This window comes from Zalophus californianus, chromosome 6 (genome assembly GCF_009762305.2).
Source record: "Zalophus californianus isolate mZalCal1 chromosome 6, mZalCal1.pri.v2, whole genome shotgun sequence".
In the NCBI taxonomy this organism is placed as follows: domain Eukaryota; kingdom Metazoa; phylum Chordata; class Mammalia; order Carnivora; family Otariidae; genus Zalophus; species Zalophus californianus.
The window spans coordinates 27,469,332-27,492,394 of NC_045600.1; the positions used below are offsets into that span (position 1 = coordinate 27,469,332).

Consider the following 23,063-nt stretch of genomic DNA (forward strand, 5'->3'; position numbering starts at 1 on the left):
CAGAGCGGAGTCCGCTTGAGATTCTTTCCCCCTCCCACTCCTTCCCCCTCTGCTCCACCCGATCCTCCCACACACGCTCTCACTCTCTCTCTCTAAAAAAAAAAAAAAGTAAAAAATAATAAAAAAGAGTTTACATGATTGATTAATATTTTCCTCTCCCAAAGCACCTAGCATTATGCCTTTCATATAGCGGGAACTCAGTAATAGCTCTCCTGGCCTCAATTTCCTTATTCCTGAAATAAACTTCCAAGATTTCTTCCAAACACAAAATGTGTTTGAGGGGAAAAAACTACGTATCAATGAAACGGACATGGGAATGGTGGCGGTAGAAGTAAAAATTAAGTGAGTCCAGAAATGACCGCAAAACCGTAACTAAGGCAGAACCGCGCGCAAAAACCTGTGGTTATAACAAAACCGCTTGCTATCTGAAATGCCTTGCATCTTAAGACAACATATAAACAGAAATCATTCACTCACTCAGCTTCAGGAAACAACACATACAGTAGAAGCAAGAAGAGTATGAGATAAGTGCATGACTACACTGAAATGCTCACTTATCTTCCTCCGGACTCTCACTGCGAAGGGCCAAGACAGGGCAACGGTCCCAATCTACCCAGAAAGGAGAGTAATCAGGTTCTGCTTGAGGCTTAATCCCGGGATGAGGTCAGCCACCAATCTTAGCTAGCATTTGAGAAAATCGTTCCGATGCCCAGAAAGAAGAAAATCGACCCTTCAATGGGGCGCCCTGAGAAGGAGAAAGCTACACTAAGGCACCACATTTACCCCAGCAGTACCTCCTCCTCGGCCCTGCCTCACCCAAATGGGGCTGAGGCAGGGCCAGGGCGCCCCCCGTCCTTTCGCCTGGAATGCGCCCCACGAGGGTGCCCTCCTCCACCCTCTTGGTACAGAGGGGAAACCGGGCACCTCCAGAGCTGCTGTGAAGAACCAGCGAGCCTGAGGACGCACTCGCATCCTAAGGAACAGTGGAAAGGAAAGGGTTGGAGCCCAAGAAAAAAAGCGTAAGTCGAAGCGGCAGAAGAGAGTGGAAGTCCCCAGCAGCGCAAAGAAGGAGGTTACAGCCGAAAAATTCCTAAGCCGGCTCTTACCGTCTGTGGGAGACGCCATTTTCCAACCCATGTCACGTGACGCGGCCAACCGTCGGCGGGAAAGCAAGGATCCATAAGCCACGCCCCCCCCAAGAAACCCTATCCCCAACTCGCAGCCCCGTCTTATTTCCCCGCCCTATAGGGCAATCTTTGCTAGCCCCGCCCCCAGTGCTGGCCACACCCCCCGCGCAGTGGAAGAGGTGGAGCGACTGCAAAGTTCCTGAAGGCTCTTATTTACTTTCCTCGGTGAGGGGGTGGGGCCGCGGTCGTCTCTGTGGCCAATCCGGGTTCCCGTTTAGGGGGCGTCTCCTGCGAGTGCTTAATACAGAGTACCCTAGTCAAGGGCGACTGCCCTCCTCCGCCAACAGAATTTGCGGAGGTGTGGGGGGCTAGGGCTCTTCCACTTCTGGCCAATCGCATATCTCCAAGACTGGGACTGAGGGGTGGAGTCAGGTGTTAGGGCGAGTGACTGGCTAGAGGAAATAGTCTTCTCCACCAATGAGGCGGTGCGGCAGGATTGCGGGGGCTAGGCCTGGCGGCCGTAGAGCTTCTGGGGAATCACCCGAAGTAGGGGTACGTAGAGGAGGGCAAGAGGCGGCTGAGGACCATGGCGGCGGCACTGGTGGCAGCAGCGGCAGTGCGGGCCCGGATCCTGCAGGCGAGTGAGGGTGGTACCGAGGGATCGCGAAGCTAGGAATTACGTTCTTTCTATCCACTCTCTGAGCCAAAAAACCCTTCTTAGCCAACCTTCCTGTTCCCACCGGACCCGTGCGACCCGGTCCCACCCCTCACTTATTATCCGCCCTCGTTGGATGCTGGACTGTCACCCCTGGCCTGCTGCCTTTTTACTCTGGGAGGTTCTCCTTATCTGGCCCTGGCCCACTCTCCTCCCCCAGCCCTGCCAGTCACTGCAGTCAGTCACCCTTGCCCATACTTCTCGTGGTCCCCTAACCGTAATTCCCTCTCTCTCACCAGAAATTCCCTTTTCTGGTCACCTTTGTTAGAGCTCTTTCTCCTGCCCAGAGCTACCAGATTGTTCCCCTCCCCCGACCCTACTTCACTGTCCATAATCCATGGTAAAGGAAGGAAGCACACGAGGGGGAGGGTCAGTGAATGAACTTTGAATCTCCTTCTAGAAAGCTTACACCAGGTTTTCCCCAAAAGCAGCTATTTTCTGAGCTGTTTTCCCTAGCTGTGGCTCTTTGTATTTTCCACAGGCTGTAGACTGTTCCTTTTCTTGCCAAGACCTTAGTTAGACTTTTAGCAAAGTTACAGTATTCATGTTGGTGGTAAATAAGGACACATAGTTATGCTACCTGTATGTCCCAAGCACATGCCAAGGACTAAACATCTCTTTAAAAAAAAATGATAGAAAATGAGCTGAGGGACACCTGGGTGACTCATTCAGTTAAGCATCTGCCTTCGGCTCAAGTCATGATCCCAGGGTCCTGGGATCGAGTCCCGCATCTGGCTCCCTGCTTGGCGCGGAGCCTGCTTCTCCCTCTAAATGCTGCTCCCCCTGCTTGTGCTCAGTCTCTCTCTCTGACAAATAAATAAAATTAAAAAAAAAAAGAAACTGCCTCATACATAGAAATAATTCTTTTTTAAAAAAAGAAAAGGTGAGCTCATCTTTTAGAGCTCATCTCTGAAACAGATGATAGAAAATAAACAGGAATTGTTAATTCCAAGTTCCTAACCCAAAGTCAGCTCCTAGTTTATCAACACACCCTCAACACTGGCCCATAGTAGGGATTGGGTCCTTTCTGAAGCTACCCTAAGGAGAGGTGGTAGAGCTAGAGGAGCTGCATGCCTGAGGCCTCTGGTTTCTAACTCTGTTCACAGCGTTTCCCCAGTTTTAACAGCCTAGCAAGGACTTAGAGGGGGAGATTTACTGCCGGAAACATTCTCCAACCTACAAGAAACAACATTGCCCTTCTTACTTGTTACATCCGTCCTGGGAACTTCTTCCTCTATATTGCTGGACTTTTATTTATTTTTATTTTTTTAAAAGATTTTGTTTGACAGAGAGAGGGAACACAAGCGGGGGGGGGGGGTGGTGGGAGAGGGAGAAGCAGGCTTCCCGTGGAGCAGGGAGCCCGATGGCGGGGCTGGATCCCAGGACCCTGACGACTGAGCCACCCAGGCGCCCCATGGACTTTTAGATAATATTAGTACTTACCAGGTTGCAGTGAGTTCTGCAGAAACTTACACATTTGTAAGATTCTTAGTAAAGTCAGCAAAGATTCGTGTTTAAATGCTATTTAATGGGACAGCATGGAGAATGGGCTGGAAGAGTTTGTCAGATAATCTGGCTTCATTCAACTATTTCTTGCTGTGCTCCTAGTTCTATTTTTCTAGTATCCTTTCTTTTTTTAGTAATAGGGATATAAACTTTCTACCCTGTAATTTCCATTACCAACTTATCCTTGAAATTTTTACTAAAATTGACTTTTTTCCTTTGCCTCCCCACCATCACAGTGAGTCACTGATAGCCTTAAGAAGGTGTTTGCCCTGGGATGCCTGAGTGGCTCAGTCAATTAAGCGTCCAAATCATTTTGGCTCAGGGTTGTGGGGTGGAGGCTCTGTGCTGGGGGTAGAGCCTGCTTAAAGAGTCTCTTCCACTCCCCACCCCTCCCCAACCTTCTCCCTATCTTTAAAAAAAAAAAAAAAGAAGAAGAAAGTATTTTGGCCTTTAAATCAAGGAGAGGAACCTTCCTTCCTATGTAGTTTGTTGTGGAAACACACACTATTTCCTGATTCATTTGAAGAAACTGGGTTGATCTGGAAAAGAACAGAAATAGTAATCCTTAGCCAAAGAGGAGTAACTGTAACATATGAAACTTTGATAAACAGTAGTCTAGGGGCACCTGGGTGGCTCAGTCGTTAAGCGTCTGCTTTCAGCTCAGGTCATGATCCCAGGGTCCTGGGATCAAGCCCCATATCTCGTATCGGGCTCCCTGCTCGGCGGGAAGCCTGCTTCTCCCTCTCCCACTCCCCCTGCTTGTGTTCCCTCTCTCGCTGTCTCTCTCTCTCTCTCCGTCAAATAAATAAATAAAATCTTAAAAAAAAAGCACTCTAGATTCTGACAGTCGTGAATTTCAGAGGATCGTCAAAAGGATCTGTAAAGGAAAGAGTTCGTGTTTTCAGTAATTTTAAGTACATGTGGTCCTTGATGTTCAATGGCTCAACTTAAAACTTTTTGACTTCATAAAAAAAATTTTTTTTTACTTCATGGTGGTGTGAAAGCAATATGCATTTGTATTAGGAATTTTGAGTTTTTATGCCTCCCCACCCCGCAGTGCAATGCAGTATGATCCTCTTGAGGGACGCTGGGCAGGTGCAGGGAGTGCACGTGGCTCTCCGCCAGCCACATGATCACGAGGTTAACAACTGATACACTTATAACCATTCTGTACCTGTACAGACATTCTGTTTTTCACTTTCAGAACAGTGTTCAGTTAATTACATTAGCTATTCATCGCTTCATTATAAAATAGTCTTTGTGTTAGATGATTTTGCCCAACTATAGGCTAATGTAAGTGTTCTGAACAGTTTAAAGTAGGCTAGGCTAAGCGATAATGTTTGGTAGGTTAGGTAGATTAAATGCATTTTCAACTTACAATGGGTTTATCACTCACATTCAGAGATAAGAAAACCAGCCTTAAAGAGACTCTGACTTGCCTCCGTGACGTGGTTTAAAGAGTAGAGGGTTTACAATCATACTTGCATTCTTTCCCAGCTCCACCACTTTTTTTTAAAGATTTATTTATTCCAGAGAGAGAGAGAGCATGATCAGGGGGAGGGGCAGAGGGAGAGAGAGAATCTCAAGCGGACTCCACACCGAGCTTGGAGCTTGATGCTGGGCTCAATCTCACAACTGTGAGATCATGACCTGAGTGGAAACCAAGAGTAGATTGCTCAACCAACTGTGCCACCCAGGCACCGCGCCCCCCAGCTCCACCACTTTCTAGTTTTAAGAATATTTGTGAAGATTGGAATTCATGAATATAATAAATGACCTGACAGGGTGATCCAAGGTCTCCCAGCTGGTGACTGATGGGCTGAGAATTCAGGACTTAAGTCTTGGTATCTCGTTTTGTGTCAAGCACTGCACTGTCCCCAGGCTTTGGGATGAGAGAAGGAAATACAACACTCACTGAATGCTCCTCTATTATAATGCTATGGTAAGTGCTAACAGTAGGAGTGCTCAGAGTACTGCAGGGCTGTAGGGAAACAATCCCAAATTCAACTTGTTCAGTTCAGGAAAAGATTCCAAAAGGAGTTCGCTCCAGGGTTGAGTTTTGCAAGACTAGCAGACCTTCAGCCAGAAGGAAAAGGGAGTGCCTGATAAAGGAAATAGCAAGTATGAAATAAACATCTAGAGAGGAAGAGTTTTGGTGTGATGGGATGGAGGATAGTTTCTTTGACAACAGTGAGTGTTTCTTAGGAAATGAAGATAGGAGATCCAGCCTGTCAAAAACTATAGGCTAATGTTTTATTATGCCAGATGCAGTGCCTCTTATGCCCTCTTAATGGCAGGGAGACTGTGTGCAAGTGAAAAAATAAAACTAAAAACTAAGTGGCCTAGAATGCTCATGTTGGCTGAGCTGTACATTTTCTGCCCTGGAAGAGAGTATACATGAAACATAATTAATACCAAATGATGGCTTGGTGAGTACTCATTCTTTCATTCAGCAAAAATATTCCTGACTGCTTACTCTACTCCAGGAATGGTGCCAGGGGCTGAGGACACAGCCATCTAGTGCTCTAAGGGGAGACAGACTTCATAATTAAACAAACTATTATTCCACAGTGTGGTATCAGAAATAGAGGAGTTTAGGTGTTACATGAGTGCTATAATCTGGTGTTGGGCCTGGACTTGAATTGTGACTTAAAAGCTTCTGACTCTGCTACTTCCCCTATCACACTCAGAAGTTAACCTTGTTTTCCCTACTTCGGAGGCAACAGAAACCATCAGTTGAGAACTTCCCCAACTTCCTACTAGCAAACATACAAAACTGACCTGCACTAATACCCCAAATGATGGCTACATAGGGAGCTAAGGAGTAGGAGTGAGCCAAGCAAATGGGATGAAACAATTCCACGCAGGAAGGGGCAGCATGTACACAGGCAGAGAGAGCACAAAACATGTTACAAATGCCTGCAGCATAGACTGCAAAGAGGGAGTGGCCAGCTGTGAAACTAGAGAAGTAAAGATGCTATGTGAAGTCTTCTAAGCAACATCAAGATTAGTCTTTAAGAACAGAGGAAAGCCAGTGGAGCTTTTTTAAACAAGGGAGTAATCTGCCCAGATTTGTGTTTTATTCTTTTTTAAAGATTTTTTATTTATTTATTTGACAGACAGAGACACAGCGAGAGAGGGCACACAAGCAGGGGGAGTGGGAGAGGGAGAAGCAGGCTTCCCGCTGAGCAGGGAGCCCGACTCGGGGCTCGATCCCAGGACCCTGGGATCATGACCTGAGCCGAAGGCAGACACGTAACGACTGAGCCGCCCAGGCGCCCCCAAATTTGTGCTTTAGAAAACCCCTCTGGCTATGGGGTAGGAAACCAGATTCAGAAAGCTTAAGACTGGAGGCTGGGGGATCTGTTAGGAAACACTTATTGAAGTTCAGGTGAGAGACAACGATGATAGAGACTGTGGTGATGGCAGGAGGGGCAGAGAAAAAGGACTGTGTTCCAAGGACGTCTAGGAGGACAGATTGCCAGGATTTGTTTGATTCACTGTGGAGAGAGAGAGAGGGAGGAGTTGGGATGACATTCAGGTTTCTTCTTGGGTAACTAGGTGCATAGTGGCCCCCTTCCGAGGAAGGTGAGGAGTTCAACTTTTTCAGTGTGCACCTAAATAACATCCATGTAGAGACGTGGTGAAGACAGTTAGGTGGGTATTATCTGAAAAGGAAGAGCTGGCTAAGAACTGCAGATTTGGGCATCATCAGAATCTGGACTGTCAAGCCACAGGAGTTGATGAAATCATCCAAGGCGAATGTGCAGAATGAGAGGAAAAGGCCTAGGACCAAGCCTTGAGGAATTTAGTTAGTGGCCAGGTAGCAGAGGATGAGTCAGCAAAGAAGGCAGAGAAGTGGCAGAAGAGATACCAGGACATCCCCGAAGACAAGTGAAAAGGGTGTGAAAAAGTCCAGTACAGGAGCACTGGGAAGAACCCATGGGATGTAGGGAGTCACTGGTGTTTAGTCATGAAGTTTGGAGTGGATTGAAGGGTTAGTGGGAAATGAGGAAATAAGGTAATTAGCAAAGAGAATCCTTGCTGTTGGACAGAGAGAGGTTTAAGTTTCAGGAAAGAAAGGATAACTGGAAGTGTCTGGGGTAGCAGGCAAGGTGGGCTTTAGAGCACAGGTGCAGAGAGAGCCTGCAGTTAGAGGACAGGAACCTCGTCAGTCAGTCCACAGACACTAGTTGTGCACTTGCGTCTCCCAGTCACTTAGCCCCCACGGGGCTTGCTAGCTAACTGCTCCCTTACAAGAGGAAGGGAGGAGAAAAGAATAGGTATCGGTCAGCTTCGTGGATTTGCTAGTAAGAAGTTGAAGTTCTCATCTGATGGTTTCTGTTCCCTATGAAGTAGTAATAACAAAGGTCAGCTCTTGAGAGTGAGAGGGGAAGCAGCAGGGTTGGAAGTTTTAAGAGAGTACATTTTGAAATAGCAAGGAGTGAGATGAAGCTTTGAAATAGCAAGGAGTAAGAGCAAATAAGTAGCAGGGAGATAGAAGCAAGGAGATATGAGAGAATAGCAAGGAGATAAGAGAAGTTTTGAACTAGCAAGGAGTGAGGGCAAAAAGTATAAAATATAAGAGTAACAACTGAGTGAGCACCCACAACTTACTGTTTTCCATGTCTGGACAGTGTTGATCACAATACCTGTAAAGTAGGGGAACAAGACAGATGGAGCGCCTACCTTCGTGGAACTTCAGTCTTTGGGGCAACAGACAAGTACCCAGGCAGTTACAACACAGACAGATAAACCTGATAGGGCAAGTACTAGCTGCTAACCTAGTCTGGGGTGGGGGCAGTCAGCCACCCAGTGGACCTTTCATTTGTTCTATAGATATTTGTTAGACACGTACTATGTACCAGGTACCATGGTGGTGTTGGGAATATGGCTATAAATAAGACATGGTGGACTCCAGAAGAGTGTTTAGTTTGAAATAGTTTTTGTGGGGAATGGGAGAGGAAGTGGATGAGGCATTTGGAAGAATTGTCTGCTGGCCCAAAGGACTTGCATCCTTTCCCCTGGACAGTCCTGCAGGAACACAAATTCTTGCACTTCAGGTAGCCCTAAACTCTTTGGTTAACATGCCTGTCTTCAGACAAGATAAAAGATTATTAGATTACAGTTTTCCTTTATATCCCATTCCAAGTGTTTCAGTTTTCTCACTTTGACTTGAATATTCTTATATCAACTTCCATAGCATATATACAAATGAGTTTTTTATTGTAACTGACCCCTCCCCCCTCCAACTTGCTGATTATATCCTATTAAATGTTACCTATACAACACATTCTTTTCCTACATGTGGCATTTTTTTTAAACAGCTTTCTTGAAATAAAATTGACATAAACTGTACATAAAGTATACCATTTGATAAGTTTTATATTTGTAAACACCTGTGAAAACATCATCACAATCAAGATAGGGGACATAAACATTACCCCAAAATGTTCCCTCTTACCCCATCTTCTGCACTTCCACCATCATCCCCAGGCAACCACTGATCTGCTTTCTAACCCTGTGGATTGTTGGCATTTTCTAGTTTTATATAAATGGAATCATACAGTGTGTACTGTTTTTATTTATTTTTTTGTGTGTGTGTGTATTGTTTTTATGTCCAACTTCTTTCACCCAGTATAATTGTAGTTATCCATGTTATTGCATGTATAATAGTTCCTTTTCATTGCTGAGTACTGTTACAGTGTATGGATATACCTCATTAGTTTCCCTATTCAGCCCATCCAATGGTGGACATTTGGGTTGTTGCTAAGTTTGGGGCTATTACAAAGCTGCTAGGAGCATTTGTGTTCAAGTATGTATATGGGCATATTATACTTATATTTGACACTTGGTTATATACTATCTGACATTTGACACCTATTGTGTTAGATGCCATCTAAGAGCTTTCATATTGTTAAGATTTGTGGTGACTACCATTTTCCAGGCCAAAAATTAGAAAAATATGGTCTAATAAAAAAAATATTTTAAAATTAGGACTGTCCTGGGCGCCTGGGTGACTCAGTCATTAAGCGTCTGCCTTCGGCTCAGGTCATGATCCCGGGGTCCTGGGATCGAGTCCCACATCGGGCTCCCTGCTCAGCAGGAAGCCTGCTTCTCTCTCTCCCATTCCCCCTGCTTGGGTTCCTGCTCTCACTGTCTCTCTCTGTCAAATAAATAAATAAAATCTTTAAAAATAAATAAATAAATAAAAATAAAATTAGGACTGTCCTGGAAATTGAGGACATGATCATTATGGTTTCTTATTTTCTCATAGTTTGCTGTACCTCATAGTCTGATATCTTTTCTCTTTAAAGCCTATATGACCCTTAAGAGCAAACACTGAGTCCTTTTCCATATACGCACAGTAACTAGTGTAATGTTAAGTATATGGTAGCCATTTGCTAAGTTTTTAATAACGTTCTGTTCTCATTTACCAAAATAATCGTTCTTTTACTTCACAGGTCTCTTCCAAGGTGAATTCCACTTGGTATCCAGCATCCTCCTTCTCTTCTTCAGTGGTAAGTTTATTTGGCACTGAAGTTGGACTTCTGAGAAGGAATACAGTATAATTTGGGGGTATTAACATAATTGTGATCTTAACATAATTGTGATCAGAATATATGTGAAATTTTCTATCTTGGTTTTCTTATCTAATATGTTTATTATATGTCATAAACATTTTCAGTATTGCAAAATGCTCTTTATAGTTATGATTTTTTAAAGATTTTATTTATTTATTTGACAGAGAAATAGAGAGCACAAGTAGGCAGAGCGGCAGGCAGAGAGAGAGGGAGAAGCAGGCCCTCCGCTGAGCAGGGAGCCTGACTCAGGGCTCAATCCCAGGACCCTGGGATCATGACCTGAGCCGAAGGCAGACGCTTAACCGACTGAGCCACCCAGGCACCCCTATAGTTATGATTTTAATGGCTGCATAATATTCTATCAAGTATATATAGCCAGAATTAACTAAAAATGTTCCCATATAACAGCTAGATTGATTCAGTTTTTCAATAGTATAAAGCAAACATTTACTTATATAGTTTTTTCCTTCTTTTAGATTATTTCCCTTCTGAGGTAAGATTATGTCAAAAAATACAGACATTTTCATGGCTTCTAGAGGTTTTATTGATCCTGCCAGATAGTTGTCCTCTTCTTCACAGTCTTTAAAAATTGTTCTTATAGAACTGTCAGCCATTTGCAGTACCTAAAATCTAATAAACAAGGATAGGTGCTCAAAATCCTTTTTATTTAGAAGCACACACTGTAACACAGTAGTCCTTCACCTTTTTTGGTCCACAGCCCCCTCTGGAAATTTAATGTAAGCAAGCTACTTCTCAGAAGAACTACACACAGACAAAACTGTTTTTTAAAAAAATCTTTTGATCATAAAGGTAGTACATGCTCATGGTGACGTGACAAGGTTAGCTGGGTGAACAAGTCATACTAGCTAATCTTTGTTAACACAGAAGCTGCTACTTTTTTGGTATAAACTTCAAAGTGACATAAAGTTCCACACTGATTGCAGGGAATTTTCCTTTCTCAGAGAGATGACAGTATTGAGAGGCGCAGCCACATCTTAATATACACTATAGACAAGTACATTGTGTATCTCTTTCCAGTGGTAACATTTCTAGAGAACAGAAGATTCACTAATCAACCCTGAATTCCTTCCTCTTTGTGAAAGGGAGAGAAGCAATTAACTGATACAAAGTTTTATGGGGTTTTTCTTTTCCAGCCAACTGTAAAGCTCTTCATTGATGGGAAATTTGTTGAATCCAAAAGTGACAAATGGATTGACATCCACAACCCAGTAAGCAAAGCTGCTTTGGGACTTAAGCTGGCTAGCCTAGAATTCTGGGACTGTGGTGGGAAATGAGGGACCTGGGTGTCAGTCATGTGAAGTACCTAGTGCTGCTTCTGTGACTAGATGAAAAATGGAGAAGGTAGAGCAGGGGCAAAGGTGTGATGTGCTGCTTTTTCCTATCAGGCCACCAATGAGGTCATTGGTCGGGTTCCTCAGGCCACCAAGGCTGAAATGGATGCAGCTGTTGCTTCCTGCAAACGTGCTTTTCCTGCATGGGCAGATACCTCAGTGTTAAGCCGCCAGCAGGTCCTGCTCCGTTATCAACAACTCATTAAAGAAAACTTGGTAAGAAATCAGAATGGTATCATTTTCCAGACTGTTGCCTAGGATACTTGTCACACCCACAGAAGCCCTTTCAGCTGCCCTCCATAACTCTACAATCCAGAAAGACACAGATCATGGCTTTCTCCCTTGTACTACCTCTCCCCCAGTTTTGTTCTTCCTTGGCTACCTAAGAACTACAAGGAGGCACATCCTTGCATTGGTTTCTATTTGTGTGTTTTTTCTCTAGAAAGAAATTGCCAAGTTAATCACGCTGGAACAAGGAAAGACCCTCGCTGATGCTGAAGGAGACGTATTCCGAGGCCTCCGTAAGCTGGGAGTCCCTCTTGGGGAAGTTCAGGAACCCTTTGGGAAGGAGCAAATAAAGATGAGAGGCAAAGATCTCAGAATGGGAGGTTATTTCTTCCTCTATATAGATTTTGCTACCCCATGATATCTTTTTTAATACTTGTGGAAAAATGGCAATATTTCTCAGGTATGTAGGAGATCAATTTACTTCATTTATTTTACTTGATCTTCCAGTAGGTATATGCATATCACTGTCTTTTTTTTCCCCCATTGGGAGAATCTCATTTTGCCTATCTCCTTCATGTGGAAGGGCAAGTCATTGTTTCTTCCCTCTGTCATTGGCCTGAGCCATTCTCTAGGCTCAGGAATGACTAGAGCATGACACAGCTGAGTAGTTCACAGTGGAGAGCTGGTGGCCTGACTTCTTCTCTGTTCCAGAGGTGGTTGAGCATGCCTGCAGTGTGACGTCCCTCATGCTGGGAGAGACCATGCCATCCATCACCAAAGATATGGACCTTTATTCCTACCGTCTGCCTCTGGGGTTATGTGCAGGCATTGCTCCATTCAACTTTCCTGCCATGATCCCCCTTTGGATGTTTCCCATGGCCATGGTGTGTGGAAATACCTTCCTACTGAAACCATCAGAGCGAGTCCCTGGAGCAAGCATGCTTCTTGCTAAGTTGCTCCAGGACTCTGGTGCCCCAGATGGAACACTGAATATCATCCATGGACAACACGAAGGTAACTGCCCTTCTGTACATGGCACTTAATCTGGCCACCAAAAAAATAAAGGTGTTGAGTGGTGAAGGTTGAGTGGTTTTAGGATCAGGAATCTAGGGAGGAAGGGATTTACTAACAGTAACGTCCGTTTTGAAGGTAATGTTTGTTGATACATCTCTGTGTGCTAAGGTGATTAACTGGGGAGTAGCAATGCTTCTTGCCCTTACAGAATACAGTGAGACAAAGTATAGATTAGGTTAAGGCATAGATACAAGAGAAGGTTTTCTCTTCAGTACTGAGAGGGTTTCTAGATCTCAGAGAGACTGAAGACATTCTAATTCACGTAGTAATAGCTAACACTTAAAAAGCACTTCTGTGTTTCAGGCACTGTTTCTAGTGCCTTTCAAATATTATCTGATTTAATCTTTATAGCATTCCCTCAAGGTGAGTACTGTTGTTTTTCCATTTTACAGATAAGAAAACTGAAGCATAATGAAATTAAGTAATATGCCCAGTCACACTGCTAGAAACTGTCACAGCCAGAATGTCAGTACCCAGGAAGGCTGCCTCTGGTTTTTACTTTTAAATACTGTGCTATATTGCTGTTCACATGAGGGCACAATAGTATTTGAGAGTCCCAGTATATAGTGACAGTTAAGGAAATATCACATTCTTAAAGGATAAAAGGAGGAGTTGAGTATTAAAAGGCTGCTATTTTGGAGGAAAACAGGAGTTGTAGCCTTCAGAATTAGAAGTAGAAATAGCAAATGAGAAAAATAATGAAATGGAAGAGGCCAAATAAGAATTAGTAGTTTAAAGAATTTAAGAGACGGAAGTGCCTGGGTGGCTCAGTCAGTTAAGAGTCCGACTGTTGGGATTTTTTTGTTTTTAAAGATGTGTTATTAGAGAGAAGGAGAGAGAGAGTAAGCGTGAGCAGGAGGGCAGAGGGAGAGGGAGAGAGAATTTCAAGCAGACTCCACGCTGCGCAGAGCCTGATGCCAGGCTTGATCTCACAACCCTGAGATCACGACCTGAGCCAAAACCAAGAGTCGGAGGCTTAACCGACTGTGCCAACAGGATGGCCCCCCATCCCCCACCCCTTGGTTTTGGTTCAGGTCATGATCTCAGAATCATGAGATAGAGTCCTCTATTGGGCTCCGTGCTCAGCAGGGAGTCTCCTTGGGGTTCTTCCCCTCCCTCCCCCTCCTCTTCTACCCTCCCCCACCCGCTCATGCGCATGCATCTGCATGTGCACAGACTTGCTCTCAAATAAAATAAATGAAAAATCTTAAAAAAAAAAAGAATTTAAGAGAGAGAAAGAACTTCAAAATGGGAATCCAGGATAGATAAATAAAAGTATGGAAACTTCTCATTCACAGCAGCGGGAAAGGGGGAATTTGCCATGTCGAGAAGCCCATAGCCACTTGTTCCTTTGTGGTAATCATCTCTTTTCTTCTTAAAGCTGTAAACTTCATTTGTGATCATCCGGATATCAAAGCAATCAGCTTTGTGGGATCCAACCAGGCAGGAGAGTACATCTTCGAGAGAGGGTCAAGACATGGCAAGAGAGTTCAAGCCAATATGGTGACTTCCTATTCCTTTTCCCACTAAATCTGTTTTATGTATTAAAATTACCTACAAACAGCCCTTCAACAGAGGGGCTACTATCCCACTCTAATGCCAGTGTGTCTTTACTCCCATTTCATCCTGAATATCTTCCCTTTAGCCATGAACCTTGTGATGAGTTTTATCCTAAGTGACTTTAATTACCTTTTTATCTTATACACCTAATCTTGATGACAAAAGGCACCTTTCTCCCTAAGAATGTTATTCAGATTCTTTGGGCTCTAGCAGTAACAGCTGGATTCTGGTTCTGGCCCTGTATCTTTCTTCATACCATGCTTTGTAGCCTTTATCCTTCCTTCCTTCCAAGGCATATCCTAACTACTATACTGTAAGATATGCTTTTCCTAAGAGTCCAAGCTATTTAAGGTACTGGAAAGAGCCAAATATCCCTGTATGTGAGTGCAGTTTACTTGGTTGCATAGTTTTGCTGTTCTCTTACTAGCTCCTTGCCTAATACATAGTAATTCTTTGATACTAAATATAAAGTCCAGTTGCCACTTTCTCACCCTTTGGTTACCATTGCAGAAAGGATAGCCACCTATGCACAGGCTTGGAAACCATTCCTGATATGACTACTTACTTCTTTTTGTGGCTGAATGTCTTTTGGCCAATCTGACTTAAGTCCCTCCCAGTTCACTACAGATTTATTGAGTGTATTCTATGCCTAACAATATACTATGTGTAATGGGATAAAATTAAGTAGCAGACATGGTTAACTATCCATGCACTCCATTATAGTTGTACAGTAGTCCCTCTTCATCTGTGGGGCATACGTTTCAAGATCCCCAGTGGATCCCTGAAACTGGATAGTAATAAACTCCATGTATACTCTATTTTTCCTATACATACATATTTAGATAAATTTTAATTTATAAATTAGGCACAGTAAGAGAATAATAACTAATTATTATAGAACAATTTTAACAATACACTGTAATAATATGGCCTCTCTTTCAAAGTATGTTGTTATACTTTACTCACCCTTCTGATGATGGTGATGATGTGAGATGATAAAATGCCTACATTATGAGATGAAGTGAGGTGAATGACGTGGGCGTTGTGACATAGCTTTAGGAGAATCATCTGCTTCTGGACCTCAGTTGACCTTAAGTAACTGAAACTGTGGAAAGTGAAACCATGGATAAGGGGGGACTACTGTATCTGGAAACATATGTATGGAAATGACCATGTTATCCTACATAGCTGTGTATCATGAGGCTTTGTATTTAGAAGCAAGCCAATTTGGGGAATCTCTTTCCAGAAATGGTGTATCAAGAGATCCACCTAGTTTGCCTTACAGCTAGCCACTGGCATTATTACTGGCAGCCCTTTGTTTACATTGCTATTCATATAATTGGGAATCCCAGCAGACAATAGACTGTTTCCTGTCTAACTTAGGAAAGAGAGAGGAGTTCTTGGTTCCCCGATGTCGTATTTAGCCTCTCAGTTTAACTGAATGTGATTATATGGCTGAAGGTTTTGTTTTGTTTTGTTTTGTTTTTTGGTAATGGTTTTGATCTAAATAAACACATATCAGCTTGTCAGCTAAGAAAGTAGGAAAAAAAGTAACCTGGAGACTCTCTGTGCTACCACGACTTCAGCAGTATCAAAATGATAATAAATCTAACCTCAAAGCAACAAAGGGTAAATTCTCCCTATTCTTAAATTCTCATTTGAAATCTCAGATTCTTCACTTAATTTCTTAGCCTAATTATATTTTGCCAAGGAAGATTCATGTACTTTCTGTATTTCCTTAGGGAGCCAAGAACCATGGGGTAGTCATGCCAGATGCCAATAAGGAAAACACCCTGAACCAGCTGGTTGGGGCAGCATTTGGAGCTGCTGGTCAGCGCTGCATGGCTCTTTCCACAGCAATCCTTGTGGGAGAAGCTAAGAAGTGGCTGCCAGAGCTGGTGGAGCGTGCCAAAAACCTGAGAGTCAATGCGGGTAATCAGTTATCTGCCTTGCTCCTTTAGACTTTGCATCTGTGGCACTAAGTCCTTGGTTTTAGCATTGGCCTTGACTAATGGGAGGAATCACGTCTACTCTTTAACCATTGCCTCTCTTTATACTGTACTTGCCATTTGGATTCATCTTTGGTTAACAGTCATAATTTATGATAATGAAGACCTTAAATACTTTTGTGTTGTTTTACAGGAGACCAACCTGGAGCTGATCTTGGCCCTCTGATCACTCCCCAGGCCAAAGAGCGAGTCTGTAATCTGATTGATAGTGGAACAAAGGAGGGAGCGTCTATCCTTCTTGATGGTCGAAAAATTAAAGTCAAAGGCTATGAAAACGGCAACTTTGTTGGACCAACCATCATCTCAAATGTTAAGGTGAACAACTCTGGATTATTTATTTCACAAATATGAGCACTAAAGGCACCTTAGAGGCTATGGAATCTCATCCTTCCAATTTATAAATGAAAAGACATTTAATAACTGAGACCTCGGCTCTTGCCAGGATTCCTCAGTTATTTTATCTACAGTCTGAATGAGTCTCCTATCCTGACTCCCAACCTCCTTCCACTATACCAGCGGTTGGCAAACTTTCCATAAAAGGCTAGATAGTAAATATTTTTGGCTTTGCAAGGATATACAGTCTCTGTCACAACTACCCACGCTCGACGTTTTAGTGTGAAAGCACATTAACATTGTGTGACTGTGTTCCAATAAACCTTTATTTGTGGACAATGGAATTTTAATTTCAAATAATTTTTCACGTCATGATTGATTTCTTTTGCAGCCATTTAAAAAACACAGAAACCATTCTTAGCTTGTGAGCTGTTCAAAAACAAACAGCAAGCCACATTCAGCCCATAGGCCATATTTTGCTAACCCTATTTTATATTTGTTACTTATTTAATGTTAGTTTTTTTCTTCCCACTCCTTGTTATCCAGCTTATAGCTATTACAGTGTCTCCATCAATATATCAACCACTCAGTATTTATTGAGTACCTACTCTGTGCTGCATCTTCACCAGAAAGATACGAAAGAAAAAGAGTTGCTGTCTCAATTTTTATTTATTGAAACTCTGCAAGTCTCTCAGCTAAAATTAATGACTAAATTGAGGTTAGGAGGCTTTTTTTGAAATTCATATGTCCCCACTAATCCCACTATAATCCTGAATAATTAAGAGTTGAATGTACATGTAGTAGAAATTATGAAATCTCTAGTCACAGAACCATAGGGGAAAAATCCACTTATTAGCAACAAACACAGCTGACTAGCTGCAGTGGAGAAGGATGTTTTGAATGTTTAATGTGACCTGATATCAAAACATAATTGTACAGACTCATTTCGGAGGCAAGGGAGTGAATGAGAATGAATTGTTTATGTTACGGAAAACTTAGCACAGGTTTTCTTTAAACAGAAACATTCCTGTGATGTTTTCAACCTATATTTGATTTATAAAAAATGAATTTTCATGTAACTTTTCAGTAACATAATAATTGTATAAACAGGTTATGCAGGTATAAAAGAGGAAACTAGTGATGGGTCATGGGACCTAAAACTACAGTGCTTAAAAGACAGGAGTGTAATTGTTGTTAATAGGAGTTTCAAGTTGTTTATATGATTGGCAGCTTGGAAGATGGAAGACAGCAGGAAAGGACTCTTTTTTTTAAAGGTGGTTTAAAATGAAGAGAGGTTCCTAACATGAAAGCTGTCCATGTAAACAGTGGGTAATAAAGTACCAGATAAGCATCAAGTACTGACTTCTTTTCTGGATGCATCACTCCTGGCAGCCAACTATGACCTGTTACAAAGAGGAGATTTTTGGTCCAGTTCTTGTGGTTCTGGAGACAGACACTTTGGATGAAGCCATCAGGATTGTAAATGACAATCCATATGGAAACGGAACTGCTATCTTCACCACGAATGGAGCCACTGCTCGGAAATATTCCCACCTGGTGGACGTTGGACAGGTTTGTGAACAGGATTTTTAGGAGATTCTTGTAGCCATGTACTGTTTCCTATCTGAGGGAGATGGTAAAGTGATCAGTCGCTGCCCCTCTCATTTCCCATGATGCCCCATTTCTTCCTCAGGAATCAAAGTTCGTGTGTGGGATGCAGGATGGGGTAGAAGTTGGGGTATTTAAAACTGGTCTCTGTGATGTCAGGCATTTGTGCTTCTAGGTGGTGAGTTCCTTTGTTTGAGTCCTTTTCTTTTACTGGATGTGGATTTGTTCTGCTTTAGGTGGGGGTGAATGTCCCTATTCCAGTGCCTTTGCCAATGTTCTCATTCACCGGCTCACGATCTTCCTTCAGGGGAGACACCAATTTCTATGGCAAACAGGTAACTGTAAGAAAACATTTTTTCCTCTAAGAAAGTTTCTTGAACATACTCAGGAACAAGGATTCTGCAAGGAAGGGCCTGCCAGTAGCTTTTGTGGGGTCATACGTGTTCAGCAGCACTTGTCAGGAGGTCCCCTAGAAAAGATTTACAAGGTAACAAAATTTTGCCAAAGCTGCTCCTTCCTGAATAACTCAAGGCAGCAAGGTTTTGGGGAAAGAGCATGAGGAAATCTAAGCCTTCACGTATTTCCTTTCCTCTGCCTGAGATCCTCTCCTCCTGCCTCCCCTCTTTCATTTGACTCTTAATCATCTAAGTTTAAAGCATGGATTCCTCCAGAAAATCACCTCTGACTCCTCCCCCTGCTTCCTCAGTGCTGTGTTGGGTATGCCCTCCTGTGTTCCCATTGCACATTCTTCTCCCATAAGTTATTCATTTACAAAATTTTTGCTGAGCACCTTCTTTGTACCAAACCCTATTCTGGGCACTAAAAATACATCACTGAACAAGGAAAATAAAGCACATCTGGAACTGAATGGCCTGGTTTCAAATTCCAGCTCATCCAGTTATTAACTGTGACTTTGGGCAATACCCTGTGTCTCAAGTTTCTTATCTATAAAATGAGAATAACAGTAGTACCTATAATTCATAAGGTTAGTAAGATTAAATCATCACTATTACCACATCCTTCAGCAGATACATATTTCCTAAGGCAGAAAGAGGCATAGCAGGTTCAAATAGCAGAAATGGGCTGGGGCACAGAGAATGAATGAGAAAGAGAGTGGTAAGAGATGAGGTTAGAGAGGTAAGCCGAGAGAGTCCTGTCAGGCTGTGTAAGCCACAATAAGAAGTCTTCATCACACCATAATTATTATTTACTTCTTAATTGCAGTACCTGGTGCAGAGCAAGTGTCCAAATATGTATTGAACAAATGGCTAATGGAACTTCTTTGTAGCCCCATAGTGATAAAACCATTTTGGAACCTTCAGTAATTAAATTACATGTTTCCTATACAGGTCTCTTTTATAGTTCAATAAAAAAATGAACAGTGCGCATCGCATAGCAGAATGTAACGGTATGACCAACTGGTTAAGAAGATATTTTGGTTATTTAGAGGCAGCTTATTCAGTTTGTGCATTAGTCACAGGTTTTGTAGAATTGACTAGTTTGATACTATTAACAAAAATTTCTTTCAAGGGAAGCAGAGTAAAACTCTTTTTCTCCCCTGTCTTGGTTTAATTACTGTAAGTCATCCTGGTAAGTGAGGTTTCTTGAAGGAAAAGACTGACCCCATATACAGTTTGAAGTCTTAAATTCTTAGGTAATCAAATTGCCATTTTGCATCCTGGAAAGAAGACTTGAAGTAGATAAAAATCTCTCAAGTTTTTTCAATATTTTAACATGACCCAGGTTTTATCAAATAATTCTAAAAGAGTATCTTAATCAAGCTAGTTGCTTTTTTTCCCTAACAGTATCTTCCTAGCTTGCTAGTATTTTTTTTTTTTAAGATTTTATTTATTTATTTATTTGAGAGGAGTTGGGGAGGAGCAGAGGGTAGGGAGAGGGACAAGCAGGCTCTTCGCGGAGTACAGAGCCCCCACAGGGCTCGATCTCACAATGCTGATACCATGACCTGAGCCAAAACAAAGAGACGCTTAACTGACTGAGCTACCCAGGCGCCCCTAGCTTGTTAGTGTTTTTTGTATTAGATCTTAACAGTCTATTCTTTTTTGCTCAAGCCTATTCTTACAAAATAAACTGTATATATAAAGTCTTAAATATGCTGAATTTTTTTGGTTCACATTATAGGTGATTTAGAAGTGATTGTATATAATATCAGACATTTTACTTTAGATTTGTACAATATTATGGATTTTGCTACATCAGTATAGAGCTATTTATCACTGACAGTTGTCAGAAACGGCCTAAAATGTATCTCATCCCTTTGTGCCTTTTTCTTCTTCTCAGGAAGGAGAGAAAAACTAACAACTATTGAATAGCATTTACTTTGCTAGGATATTTGTAGATCATTTCATTTTCCCCTCATAGCAATGCTGTGTTGGGCAATAGGTCACAGATATGGCCCAAAGTTACGTGGCAGTCAGTAAGGAGGAGAGGCAGGATTTGAGCCATGTCCCAAGACCTCAGAGCACGTGATATTCAGCCCTAGGAAAAGAATGAACTGCAAGTTTAACAGATTACATTGTTCAGTTTTTCCATTTAGATCCTCTTGATTAGTTTCAACATAATGATAGCTAAGGTTTGACTATTTACCATGTGGGAGGTATTATGCTAAATGTTTTAAATAGATCATATATCTTATGAACAATAGGTTGAATTTTGGTTGTACCAGTTCCTCAAGTGGGAACATGAGTAGCACTTCATACCATCTCCTTCAAAAGTTGATTGAAAGAGAAATCATGAAACCCTCAGGAATATATGCTAACTCTATTTTTTTTCCCCTTTGTTCTCTTTAGGGCATCCAATTCTACACACAGCTAAAGACCATCACTTCTCAGTGGAAAGAAGAAGATGCTACTCTTTCCTCACCTGCCGTAGTCATGCCTACCATGGGCCGTTAGAAACAAGTTTGTTCTAGACTCAGTCCACCCTGTGTAATCTCTCTGTATTCTTGACCAACTTCATTTGCCAACTTTGCTCAAATCAGAACCCTCGGACTGGAATACCTGGTAACTAAAATCTTTCTCAAGACCATTAGCCCCTGCAAAGTTGCTCTAGGGAGATTCCTAGTGTAACTCTGAAACCAGATTTTCTTGCTCTTCTTACTTCAGTTTTTGAGGAAACTGTTTTTACTGTGAAATGCTTACATGGAATGAGAACAGAGACCTATTTTCTAGAAGTTCTCCCCTTTTCTGATGACTAAAAGGGAAGATATAAGTGTATGTAAAGAAGATCTTCCAATAACTAGAAGAGGGCCTCTTGGATGGGGAAATAGGACAGAAATAATTCACCCTTTGGTTGATCCTCAAACACAGTCCCATATAAGTGGCACTGGGGGAGACCCCTCTGCCAAGCTTTCTTGAGCCTCTCATTTATCCCACACTACACAGGACATAATCCATTTCTATTTTCCCACAGTTGTGACAACTGCTTTCTTTTCTGCTGAATGGCACTTTGTCCTAGTGATTCATGACCAGTAATTCTATCATTGTCACTGTTCCTGCTTCTTAAAATCACTTCTCAAGGATACCTCAGTACACACTGGATAAATCAACTTTTTGTTGTGTGTACCAAGCGTTAAATTTCAGATTTGGCTTCAATAGTCATTAATGTTTCAGTCATTAATTCAGATGCAAATGGAGTTTTTTTAAGAAAACTATTTCAAAAGTTTTTTAGGCTCAGAGATCAAGGGGTATTCTAGCCATGAAAGTGTGCAAGACTCTTGCCTTAAGTAAGTATAGCCAGATAGTACTTGCCAAATTTTTTATGTTGTTCTTTCTTCTTGCCTGCATTTCTCATTAGTGATCATTTTTAATGAAAGAACTCTTAATGTAGAGTAATTGCCTGGGGCCTAAGAAATTTCAAGGCTCTTCATGACATGAAATAGTAAAAAAGAAATGCTTTGACAGATTCTTTTGCTACCATTAATTCAAGTGTCTTTATGCTTTTTGTTTCTTTTGATATAGCTAAACTTTAAGTCACAACATAAATTGATGAGCTAAAAAAAAATAGATTCCCATTTGAATCAATCTTTTCTGATACAGTTTTTACCCAGTGAACTAGGAGAAGGCTGCTGGCTCTGGGAGAATAATCTCTGGTCCTCAGCCAGATGACATAGGTCATTTATTTTTCTGCTTCCTCATTAGTCACTTGGATAATGTTAATCTGCCCCGTGGCAGTGATTTGGTGAATTAAGGATAGTGAAAATTTTGAAAACATTTGTGCAGTTGTGGATTTTAAGCTTATTACTACCACTACTAGATAGAATGTCAGAATCTTCATTTAAGGTGACTGGAACTTATACATTTATGACCCTAATGGGTTTTGTGGGGTTTTTTTGGGTTGGTTTTTTAAATTTTTTTATTTTCCTTCCCAAACATGAGGCAGTAAAAATGTTTAATTTGGTAATAGAATACCCCTTGTTTTATCTCTACTTATCACAGCTGGCAACTGATAGTGATATTTAATCCAATCCAACAACTATACGCTGGGTTGAATGAAAGGTCATATTGTCTAAATTCCAAGTGGAATTAAATATAATACCAGAGATTCCTAAGTTTTCCTTATATTTAAGGGAATTCACTTTTTTAAAAATACTGACGCATCAGAATTGTGTTGCTCTAATTGGAATCAACTCATTTGGCTAGCTACTTGCTACTTAGAAGAGTTTCTTGTTTCTTAGATGGAAAAAAATCTGCAGTTATATTCACACTAGTAGCAGCTTAAAATTTAGTATTTTATTTTCTTTTTGCTCTGATGTGGCCTCATTTGAAATTTCTGAGATCCTATGTTGTACTAATTGATTATAAATAACAAATTACAAATAAAAAGCTCCTAAAAAGAAAACCTGGCTTTTTCTTTTTTAATAATGCCTTTCCTAATAATGCCTTTGTCCCTAGCTTGTAGAGACTCAGACTTCCCAACTCTGTTCAAAGCCAAGAGTTATGTGGTCA

The 23,063-nt window shown here is 41.8% G+C and overlaps 3 protein-coding genes across 11 annotated transcripts in view; 1 reads left to right on the top strand and 2 right to left on the bottom strand.

The window, feature by feature from the left end:
• Positions 1 to 1,234, bottom strand: part of LIN52 (lin-52 DREAM MuvB core complex component) — a 113,576-nt gene extending 112,342 nt beyond the window's left edge. Inside the window, exon 1 of one of the 3 annotated variants that reach the window (XM_027570216.2) lies at positions 1,107 to 1,233. In XM_027570216.2, coding sequence (XP_027426017.1) covers positions 1,107 to 1,137 — 31 coding nt within the window. In that variant the 5' untranslated portion in view covers positions 1,138 to 1,233. Of the gene's footprint in view, positions 1 to 1,106 lie in introns of all 3 variants that reach the window. The other 2 variants (XM_027570219.2, XM_027570218.2) reach the window with 2 other exon arrangements.
• Positions 1,235 to 1,605: 371 nt separating this feature from the next.
• ALDH6A1 (aldehyde dehydrogenase 6 family member A1) lies at positions 1,606 to 22,956 on the top strand. Of its 2 annotated transcripts, XM_027569896.2 has the most exons (12): positions 1,607 to 1,764; positions 9,813 to 9,869; positions 11,087 to 11,161; positions 11,339 to 11,500; positions 11,727 to 11,805; positions 12,224 to 12,526; positions 13,968 to 14,089; positions 15,889 to 16,078; positions 16,289 to 16,470; positions 17,881 to 18,060; positions 18,333 to 18,431; positions 20,907 to 22,956. In XM_027569896.2, exons 1-12 carry the CDS (start codon positions 1,714 to 1,716, stop codon positions 21,009 to 21,011), a joined length of 1,605 nt encoding a protein of 534 aa, XP_027425697.1. In that variant the 5' UTR covers positions 1,607 to 1,713; the 3' UTR covers positions 21,012 to 22,956. The 2 variants fall into 2 exon arrangements, with proteins under 2 accessions (XP_027425698.1, XP_027425697.1); XM_027569897.2 differs by lacking the exon at positions 18,333 to 18,431 and having other exon boundaries at positions 1,606 to 1,764.
• BBOF1 (basal body orientation factor 1) overlaps positions 2,707 to 23,063 on the bottom strand; it is a 55,692-nt gene continuing 35,335 nt past the window's right edge. Inside the window, exons 12-14 of one of the 6 annotated variants that reach the window (XR_003515670.1) lie at positions 9,786 to 9,899; positions 5,126 to 5,230; positions 3,777 to 3,887 (exon numbers count right to left, since the gene is read on the bottom strand). Coding sequence is in view for 4 of the 6 variants with exons in the window: in XM_027569892.2 (XP_027425693.1) it covers positions 3,804 to 3,887 (84 nt within the window). In the remaining 2 variants the exon portion in view is untranslated. Of the gene's footprint in view, positions 3,888 to 5,125; positions 5,231 to 7,965; positions 8,001 to 9,785; positions 9,900 to 10,373; positions 10,563 to 18,068; positions 18,566 to 23,063 lie in introns of those variants that run through there. The other 5 variants (XM_027569895.2, XR_003515671.1, XM_027569892.2 and 2 more) reach the window with 5 other exon arrangements.